Source organism: Girardinichthys multiradiatus, chromosome 12, assembly GCF_021462225.1.
Source record: "Girardinichthys multiradiatus isolate DD_20200921_A chromosome 12, DD_fGirMul_XY1, whole genome shotgun sequence".
Lineage (NCBI taxonomy): Eukaryota > Metazoa > Chordata > Actinopteri > Cyprinodontiformes > Goodeidae > Girardinichthys > Girardinichthys multiradiatus.
The window spans coordinates 47,362,678-47,373,807 of NC_061805.1; the positions used below are offsets into that span (position 1 = coordinate 47,362,678).

General features: G+C 38.4%; 1 protein-coding gene across 2 annotated transcripts in view; it reads left to right on the top strand.

Moving 5' to 3' along the window:
• The window catches only part of slc39a14 (solute carrier family 39 member 14), a 38,507-nt gene that overhangs the window by 22,709 nt on the left and 4,668 nt on the right, over window positions 1–11,130 (top strand). For both annotated transcript variants that reach the window (XM_047381758.1, XM_047381759.1), the window contains exons 5-9: window positions 2,532–2,701; window positions 6,488–6,610; window positions 8,529–8,705; window positions 10,195–10,429; window positions 10,589–10,773. In XM_047381758.1, coding sequence (XP_047237714.1) covers window positions 2,532–2,701; window positions 6,488–6,610; window positions 8,529–8,705; window positions 10,195–10,429; window positions 10,589–10,773 — 890 coding nt within the window. The remainder of the gene's footprint in view (window positions 1–2,531; window positions 2,702–6,487; window positions 6,611–8,528; window positions 8,706–10,194; window positions 10,430–10,588; window positions 10,774–11,130) is intronic.

An 11,130-nucleotide genomic window follows, 5' to 3' on the forward strand; every position in this document is an offset into this window, starting at 1 on the left:
CCAAGACGACACCTAACAACTGATCAACAGAACCTCGCTGTTGCAAGGCTTCAAACAGGATGTTCTCAGATGGAGGTGGCCGCTGAGCTCAGAGCATCACAACGTCATCAGCAGGTTGCTGCAGAGAGACTGGAAGAGTCACAGAAAGGCAGTCAAAACTCGGGCTTGCATTGCCATGAAAAGTACTTGCCCCCTTACAAAGTTTGTCATTCTTTGTTTGACCATCAAACAGGAAATAAATAATGCAGTTTTAAAATGCTAAATTCCTTTATGAAGAGAAGAAAGGTATCCAAACCAAAGTGGTTAGAGGCTTCCTATGAACATGATACTAATTTTATGTTTCTTTCTTTCTGAGCCTTTTTAACAAACTGAAAAATATTGATGGCATGGGAAATTACGAGATAATCCCATGTTATTTTTTCTTTAAATACAGACTAAATTAGGTTTTTTTTCTGGGAATATTTCAAAGTTTATAAACATATTTATAAAAATATGTTTTTAAATCTTTTTCTCTGGTTGCCAAAAGGTATTTGGAGCCTCTACCTTTGGTTCTTTGGTTACATAATGAAAACAGTTTTAATTAGAGATGAATGTAGGACAAAAGAAAATATTTAATCATCTGATTAAATAATTCAGGGCATCATGAGTTGTTTGATGTTTTCCCAAACTGCTGATTGCTGCAGCCACCATCTGCACTGCATTTTGATCATTTATAAACATTATAACTCTTACAATGTGTGTAAAAAAAAAAACTTTCGATTTTCTGTTTTGACCTTTTAGACATTTACATTGTGTTATTGATTTTTTTTTTCTTTCTATGTAGCATTTCTGTTCAACTCTTAATATTCAAATTTTGCTTTATAGATAGAGTTGTTTAAAAGTAGAATTTCTCAAACCACATTGACTGGTTATAGTTTCAGAGTGGTGTTTTAATGCTCCTCTATTCCACATCCAGTGTGGGGTTTTTCTTTTTTGAGCGTGACCGTGATCAGTGCCTGCTCCCTCACCGGAGTCGCCATCGTACCTCTGATGAAGACGAATTGTATGAAACACATGCTCCCCTTTTTCATCGCTCTTGCCATTGGCACGCTCTGCTCTACAGCCATCTTCCAGCTCATACCTGAGGTTTGCTTTCTGGCTGTATAAATACATCTTTTACATGTTTCCACATTCCAAACATCAATCCTTTTCAGAGCACACATAGTAAAGCTAAACAATGTGTATTAGAGTCTTACATTTTGTTTCACCTTTGGCCAGTTCTGTACTTGGAGCTTTCTCCTCTTCCTGCTTTTGTTTCTTGAAGGTGGGTTTCCTGAACTTTAATTAGCATTGAAATGCTTTTCGTATTCATGTGTACTCGTTACATGAACACTCATGATAAAAACAAAATACACCCACTTTAAAGTTTGGGATTTTACAAATCTTAAAATCCTTCTGGATTTAAGAAGGAAAACAGCAGCCAAATGTTCTTGATTAACTGATAATCAGCCAGTGTGACCACCTCTAATAAAGCTGTAATTTTGTCAGTTTGCTGGTGTGGAGCCAAGGCAGAAAGACATCAGCAGGTCATTATTGTACGGCTTGTTTGAAACGATAGCCAGGAGAAAGCCTCTTCTTTCTGGAAAGACAATAGCTTTATCCCCAAGGTAAAAGATGTTTGGCCATATTTTACTTTGACTTGTTCGAAGGAAAACAAACAGCATGTCAGCACAAACAAATCATACTAACTATCAAGCATGGTGGTGGAGGGGTAATACTTTGGGGTTGGTTTACAGGCAGAGGATCTGGGAACCTTGCAGTCATTGAGTCAAACATAAACTAAAGTTAAATTTTAGGTAATCGCTAAAGTTTGGCTCAAACTGGGTCATATAAGCACAGAAGCAGTGTTGCAAATAACGGCGTCCAAATTCCTCCACAGAACAATTGTTGCCAAAGGTGATGCTCTGGCCTATTTTAATCTTTGGGTGTAGTTAGTTACTTTGCTTCATCTTCATCTCAGTGTGGAATCTAATGTGTGTTTTTTAATATATTTGTATATATTTTAGAAGACCAGATTAGTTTTATTATAGGTATTTTCTCTTTACCATGACTGTAAATGCCCCAAACACACATTGACACAAAAGCATTTTCATTGCAGCTGCTGTGGCATCCTTTGTGTCAGCTGTGTTGTATCTAATGTCTTCCCTGAGGCTATCACAGAGACACGAACACACATGAGTGGTCTGGAACAAGGTTTGTAGGAGTGTGGATCTAATCTCCCCTTAATGACTGGGTTTTATGCTCTGCTTCACAGGAAGGTAAATTGTTACCTCCAAATGCAGGTTCTCACTTCTTTTTAACTGTTTCTGTTGGACAATGGGCCTCTTGTCTGTGAAAAGACTGTTCATTTTGTTTTCTTCTACAGGGATCATTAGTTGGTGTTCTCTAATTATTTAGTTCCTTACCTTGAAAATCAATCAGATAAAGATAATCCGCGAACTAACCACCTCTCTTTGTCTCTCCTTCCCTCTCCTTTCTGCTCCGTTGATCAGTGTGGGGTTATGGGATCCTGTGTGTGACACTGATCTCTCTGTGTTCACTGATTGGGGCCAGCGTGGTGCCCTTCATGAAGAAAACCTTTTACAAGCGACTGCTGCTCTACTTCATAGCCCTGGCCATTGGCACGCTGTACTCCAACGCCCTGTTTCAGCTCATCCCTGAGGTAGAGTTACTGCTTCTGTGGTTCACATAGCTGCAGTTTGATACCTCGGGGCAAGGTTGTTTTTAATCCCTCTGTAAAGGCTCTTGGGTATTGATTTTACATAATTTCATCCGTCTGGAAATTTCTTGGGTTTTTCCTGCTTCAACTTATTCCCGTTTGGTAGTATTTTTGACTACAGTTCTAAGAAAGATTTCTTTAAAACAATTAGCTTGAACCTAAACTGTCTTGCCACCATTATATTTACACATAAACCCACCACTGTCAGGGTTAAATTCAATTGGACACAAAAATGTTTGATTAGATTTGTTCACAAAAAATTCATATAAATATTGATGGAATGAAATAAATCTGTAGACGTTTATACAGAAATGTGTGTTCACTAAGGCAGAACTTTCACATAAATAGGCTGTCTTTTTTAAGTTGTTAGCATTTAAACTGCTTCTCATTGCCACCTTAAAGCCCTGTTCAAAACTGTGATGTCCTGAAAAATCACTAATAAATTACTACTCAACAAAACCATATCATCAGTGAGATATTAAAATGGTTCAGATTCACATTAGATTTTAGTTATTCAGGCTTTAATACTGTTGATGAGGTTAAATATTGAGCCTAAGGCCCTGTTCATACCTGCAATTAACATTCACTCTGGCTGATTCAGACGCAGGAGGACATGTTTAAGGATGGATCACATCTGATAATTAAAATCTTCTCTGAGCTGCCAGATCTATAACCAATCATTTCACATTGTAGACGTACATCAGTAGAAATAGGGAAGCTGGTTTAGTAGAATTTCATTGTATATTATTAACCTATTTCAGGTTCAGCTACAGTAATGTGAAACAGTATTTTTCCACAAACAAATTTTTTTCAGTTTTTGCTTCTCTTGTCAAACCTAAATGTTGCAGGTCAACAAATAAATAATATAATCATCTTTAAAAGCCTGAGTAAATGTGAATTATCAAATGATGGTTTAAAAGAAGAAAATTGCCCAAACAAACACGGCTCTATGTAAAAAGTAATTCGACCTTTTGTAAAATTGTGAATTTAGATGTGATTAACCACATTTTTGAAATGCTAAGTTCAATTTCACCAGCCTTAGTCTTGCCTGATTACAGCAAGAAATGTATATACTTAAGGAATCATTTCAATAGAACCTGTATGACAACATGAAGTAGGCTACAAGATCTCAAAAAGCAATACATTATACCCCTGATGAGAAAGTCATCGACATCTATCAGTTTGATAAGCATTACAAAGCTGTTCTTTGGATTGGCTGCCCTATCGGAATTACTGCAAGACTTCTGGACTCATCCAGAAGGTCACAAAGAGCCCAGAACATCATCTGAAACACTGCAGAACTCTGGCCCCAGTTAAGATCAGTGCCTATGATTTAAAAAAAATAAAAAATAAAATACAAACATCTTGGTGTTGGCCAAACGTTTTTGAAAAATGGACTGTGGACTGACGTGACGGAAGTGAAACGTTTTGGAAGGTGTGGATCGTATCACATCTGGTGTAAAACCAACATGGCATCAGTAAAAGACCATCATACTCACAGGCAAACATGGTAGTGGTGGTATGATGGTCTGGGGCTGCTTTAGGACAATTTGCTGTAAATGATGGAACAATTAATTCTGTTCTTTAGCAGAAAATGATAAAGAAAGAATGTCCGGTCGTCCGTTTGTGCCCTTAAGCTCAACGATGCTTTGGTCCTGCAGCAGGATAAAGATCTAAAGAACCCCAGCAAGTCCACTTCTGAATAAGTAAAATTAGGTACAAAATTAACAAAATAAAGGTTTTCTGTGGCCTAGTCAAATTCCATACTTGAATGAGACAGATCTTCAGAAAGATTCCTCTACAGTGATGTATTAAACTAATCAGTAGTTACTGCAAACAGCCGTTACCATCAGTGTTGCCGCAACCAGATATTAGGTGTTGAGGACGAATACTTTTTCACAGGGGCCATGTTGGTTTGGAGAGTTTTTTTTGCCCTTAAGCAAAATCATCATTTGAAAACTACCTTTTGTATTTACTCAGGTTATCGTTGTCTGATAATAAAATTAGTTTGATGATCCAAAACTTTAACAATGCTGTTTTTATTATTCAAAGGGCCATGGAGGTAATAATTCGGCCCGATGAGAGTCCGGTCCGGTCCGGTCAGCCAGTTGTCTGGTAGTAAATGGCTTCAGTGTAGCTCAGAACGGATTGGGTACAGACTGCTAAACTAGTGCAGATAAAACTGTCTCAGAACACCTCTGAAGGTGTTCTGATCCATGCCATCTTCCATCTGCCTTCATCACGTTTACACCTGTACTTAACAGGGTGCTCGGTGTGATCGGATCACCCAGGAAGCATGTTAGTGCCAGGTCTGAACCGGGCTGATGAAAGAAGTGTTAAAAGTGTCGGTTTGGAGACACAAAATGTAAAATGTTACTTTTTATATATGGATTAAAGATAGGCTAAGTGTCAGTTAAAGCCCTCTCAAATTATTTATTGGTTTACATTTAACAAAAGCTAACTGAACATGTCAGAGGATGCCTAATACTCTGATTTCATCCTCTTTTGTGTGAAGCTTTAAAGCCTCTTTAATGGGCTGGTATTATGAAGCTTTTAATCTGCTTTAAACCCAGCTCAGAGCACACAATGAAGACACCTAATGGTTCTAAAACTTAAAGTTTATTTCTTTAGATCAAGAATCTACAGAGTTATTCATAACCCTGAAAGATTTAGGTTTAAATTTGCTTTCCTTCAACCGAGAAGTTTGTTTCTGATAGGAAATGAGACCGGCAACCTCTGAAACACGAAACAATGTGAAAACAGGTATCAGTTAAAACAAAAAACTTCAATTTTAGTTTTTATTTACATTTTATGGTAAAATGGAATGTTGAAAATTATATATACCTTTCTCAATAACCAATGAGAAAAATCTTTAGTGGCATTACAGCAATCAGGCCCTTCTTATAACCGCTACCAGATTTTTGCATGTTTCCCCTGGTATTTTGATTCTTTAACTTTGTCAATGAGCTCCAAGCCTCTGAGGTCGGCCTCCTTGCCATCACCCTAATCTTCCCCCACCAGGTTCCCCCACAGATTCTCTATGAGATTGAAGTTAGAACTACAATAATGTAAAAATCACCCCCAGTTAGAGAAAAAAAGACCTGTTGGTAAAATTAAAAGCTCACTTTAAACCTAAATATGCCAGAGGTATGAATAACTTTATGCCCAACTATAACCTCTATTGCTTTTAGCTTCAGAGTTATTGCAAACACACAAATCCAAACATTCAGATCTGCTCACTGGGTGAGAATAAGATGTAAATACTGTGCACACATCCAGCATTACAGCGATGACAGCTAGTGTAGCTAGCAGTGGTTTAACTTCTTTCGCTAAATTACCTTTAATTATCAGAAAAATATACACCTTTAAGCTCAAAGGGCTTTGCTCTATCCACAGGCGGCAGACGAATGAGTCACATGAATTTGAGCTCCTCTTAAAATGATGCAGGAGGATTCTTACTGGACTTCTTCTGAGTAAAACAAAATGTGAAGTGATTAAAAAGTGTTCAGAAGCGTTAAAAAAGGTAATAAAAATCAAATAGCTAAATATAGAAAAAACCAGTTGGAGGTTTGACCTACACAGAACTTCAACACCCTGAGGTTTACCAGAGAAACAACAACCAACTCACTGCTTATTGTTCATCTTGTTAACCATAGCAACACACCACCTGTTTACAGTATACACTACTGATTATCACCAGGAACTAACATTCTTATCTCTGCCTGGTAGGCCTTTGGTTTTGACCCGATGGTGGACTTCTACGTATCCAAGTCGGCGGTGGTCTTCGGAGGGTTCTACCTCTTCTTCTTCACAGAAAAAGTTCTCAAGGTTCTCCTTAAGCAAAGGCAGGGGGTGAGTTTATATTAACAGTTAAAGGTTCTGCTCTTGTTCCATTTTCAGTATTAGATACTGCAACGTAAAATGGCCCAAATGTGCCAAAATGGTTCCTGAAACTCAGAAGAGGAGTCTCTGGCTTAAACTAAAAGTTTACATACATCTTATAAAGACACATAACCTTTATTTTCCTTGCTGTCTGAAATTAAATCTGACTAAATGTGTCCTATTTTAGGTCAGCTCAGTTTGCCTGAAATGTGATGTTCACATGAAAACTTAGGTCCCTGCTTGTGTTTGTCTGTCACATAAAATTCTAATAAAATCCACTGAAATCTGGGGTTGCAAAAAGTTCAAGGTATGTGGAAACCTTTGCAAGGCTCTGAATTTGTGGTCGAGCAGAGAAATATATGGAAGGAGTGAATGCTGCAAGTCACTGACTGGATGCAATCTGCTGGGTTTCCTTAGATAGAAAAACTTTTTATCCAATTAGAATAAAAAGCTAACTCCGACTGCACTGTTCAATGGTTAGGATTAATTGGAATGTATGTACCTGACTGTTGTGAAGAGCCTTGAGACAACATGTGTTGTGAATTGGTGCTTTATAAATAAAACCGAATTGAATTGAATTGAATCCTTTGCTATGATTGGTATGTTCAACATGCCACGCAACTAAATACCTTGAACTTGTTTCTTCTGTTCATCAGCTGGTTTGACTTGTAGGATGGGATGTTTGGTTTTCAGTTACTGATCTGTTTGAAACAGATCTTCAGAAGCTTTACAGGTTGTTTGCTCTTCCTTTGTTTAATTGGGGCGTTGCACAGTCTTTCCACGTCAATGTCCCAGATGGTAAATCATTGTTCATAATGTTCAGAAGAATACTCCTCCTAAGGTACAGTAATAATCCAACAAAATGTGATGGGTTTGTTTTTCTTCTGTATCCCCTAAACAAGCTTACAGCTAACAGCTCTTAGCTACTTAACAATGGTGCCTTCCTGTATTATATGGCTCAGCGTTATAGTGATTATTTAACCCAGAATAATAAGGATCTTTTACAGACGTCTGCTAAGGTGTGGCCTTCCTGTTGTCTGACAATTTTCTTAATTAAAAACCATAAACTAAATTGACTGCACCTGTGAGGAACAGAATAAAAACCGTTTTCTTTCATTCACAAAATACAAGAGTAAATGAATGGAGCTAATTGTTAAACATCAGCGCCATCTAGTGGTTGCTCCGTTTATAGCCATTAGGACTGACTGCTGAAATGAGCAAATAACTTATGAAGCTGCTGATCCAGTTAGAGATGCTCTCAGGCTGAAGCTGGCACCTGCAATACCACCGTCCTGGGTAAATAAATGGAACAGGTTCAGGTTTGTATCTTTAAATCTAAATCACATCTTTTTTTAGAATAAAATACCTTAATTAATGTTGTTTTTTTTTTACACGTGTCCCAGTTTTATGGCCTCTATATCTATCGACCCTCGTCAGTCCTAGGGGCTTAGCCTATCCAATATTTTCATAAAGATTCTGTAAAATTAATTAAAAATAAAAATGCTAGGAAGGGGCCTTTTTCAGAAGCAAATTAGATAAAAGAAATAGTGTGACGTTATTAGTTTTGTACTCAGTGATAGCCTTGGTAAAATCTTACCTCAGAACATATTTAAGTCAGTAGGTAAAAAACATCCCTCGTTTTTCTTCTTTTTTTTGGTTTGTTTCTACTTCTTGTTTCCTTGGAGATTTGTCTCTGTATGTTCTGTATTTTTTCTTCCTCTCTGAAAAAAACTACTCAAATGTAAAGGTTGAATTCCTTCACGTCTTTATCATAAGGGTGGAAAGTAAATAAAGTTTTGTGCCCGTTCATCAGCTTTCACTGTTATTGTGCTGTTCTTAAAATCAAAAATCACAGAGACCGTGTTTTGTTTTTGCTCTTCGATCTCAGAGCCACGGCCACAGTCACTACAGCGGTGCAGATCGCTACTCGTCACCCAACAGGGAGGTAGAGGAGGGGGAGAAGGAGACGCTGCAGCAGAACGGAGAGGCCAACAGTCTGGCTCAGGGAAAAGTGGACGGAGCCGGGGAAGGAGAGCTCATGCTCAGCCCCGCTCAGACGCCACAGGTGGGATTCAGCCGTAAAACAGAGGAGTTATTTTATTTTATTAAAACATAAATTCTCCTACACTCTTCTGATGAGGAGTCCCCCTTTACAGATTTCTTCTGTTTCTGTTTTTTTGTCACACAGAAATGTTTCCGATCTTTAAACTAATTTTAATGTAAAACTGCTCTAGGTAAATACAAAAACAAGTTTTCAGACGATGATTTTATTTATTAAGAGGGTAAAAAGCTATCCTAACCAACATGACTTTTTGTGAAAAAGTAATCACCCCCTAAGCCTGGTATCTGGCAGGGTCACCATTGATTGCAACGGCTGCTGTCAAGCACGGCGTTAACTGGTGATGAGTCTTTTACATCGCTGTGGAGGAATTTCTTTTCTGCAGATTTAATTTATTTAAGTCTGGACTTTGACTAGGCCACATTTTATTTCATTTATTTATTTGTATAGCCCTGTCCACATCCACAAAATTAGTGACTAAAGTATGTAACAAAATCATCATATAAAAAACACACAGGAAGATAAAAGAAAACATAAAAAAGCAGGTTAAAAACACGGTAGATAAAACCAGACGTTTCTTCACATTTTTAGGTAATAAAAGCTTGCCTGAATAAAAAAGTAATTTTCTGCTCACAATCACAATTACGGCAAGTTGTCCTAAAGCATCAAAGAACCAGACCATCATACCACCACTACCATGTTTGGCTGTCAGTATGATGTTCTTTTGCTAAAATGCCATGTTGGTTTTACACCAGATATGACACAATCCACACCCTTCAAAATGTCTCACTGCCATCCCTTCAGTCCACAGAATATTTTCCAAAAAGTCTCGGGGATCATTAAGATGATTTTTTATTAAATGTGAGATGGACGTTTTTGTTCTTTTTGGTCAGCAGTTATTTTGTCATTTGAATGCTTCCAATGTTGCCATTTTTCTTTTTCTTATTGTGGAATCATGGCCACCGATCTTAACTGGGACCAGAGAGTCCCGCAGTGGTTCAGACAATGTTCTGGGTTCTTTTGTGACCTCCTGGATGACTTGTTAATGGGCTCTTAGAGTAGTTGTGGTAGGTAGACTACTCCAAGTGAGATTCACCACCATTATCCACCTTTGTGGATGATGGGGCTCACTGTGGTTTGCTTCAGTCCTGAAGCCTTAAAAATGGTTTTGGTGGATGTCAGTGACAATGTTTGGATTGAATTTCTTTTTGAGATCTTTTAGCCTACTTCATGTTGTCATATAGGTACTTTTTAGGAGATCTCTTGATTTTACAGGTCTGGCGGTTATCAGGCATAGCTGTAACCATTGAATCTTAAACCCCTAAAATGAGGTTAATTTATGTTTTAAAAAAGCGGGGTAGTTATATTTTCACATAGGGCCCGGTTTGTTTGAATAGCTTTTTACCTTAATAAATAAAATCACTGCACTTGCACAGATCCATCCTGCTGTTCTGTCTAAATATCGTCAACTAAAGCTCTCCTCCTGTTTCTTCAGGAGTCTCAGAGTACAGACAATGGGGCGCGGTCCGCCAGCCGAGGTGGCGGCTGCTACTGGCTGAAAGGAACGACGTACTCTGACATCGGCACGCTGGCCTGGATGATCACGCTAAGTGATGGTCTGCATAACTTTATCGATGGCTTAGCTATCGGTGCCTCCTTCACCGCCTCAGTCTTCCAGGGCATCAGCACCTCTGTGGCTATCCTTTGTGAGGAGTTCCCTCATGAGCTTGGTGAGTTTGGAAAACATAAAGTCTGAAAACCACCAGTTGCTTTATAGGAGAATAGTGAAGCCTTACCATCACTTTAAGTGGGCTAAAACAGACTAAATTAGTGATTTATTAGTGCATCTGTAGTCAGTGGTGTTTAGCTGATTCGTTGTTTCTCTCCAGGTGACTTTGTGATCCTCCTGAATGCTGGCATGAGCATACAGCAGGCTCTGTTCTTTAACTTCCTGTCGGCCTGTTGCTGCTACCTGGGAATGGGGTTTGGTATCCTGGCTGGCAACAGTTTCTCTCCCAACTGGATCTTTGCTTTGGCTGGAGGAATGTTCCTCTACATCGCTCTGGCAGACATGGTAAGTTAATGTTTGCTTTTACCAGGCTTTTAGATGAGCTTGTTTTAAGAAGCTCAAGGAGAAAATGAGAATGTGAGACCGTTAAAATCTACGATGATGGATTCTAGTGGTTCTGTTACACTTATTGTAAATTGTTTTGCTGGCAAGGCTTATTGTCCAAGAGAGACTGATCATCACCTTCTTCATAAACTCCAGATTATCCTAAATGACGACAGTCATGAGTAAAAATAAGTGCACTTCAAGGCACGGTATTTCAATCAAGTTAAAACTTAATTGTTTTCCTTTTTTAGCTGTTTTATTTCCTGCCTTTATGGGATCATTGTCTTGTTTATGACCCAGTTTGGGCCAAACCTCAGA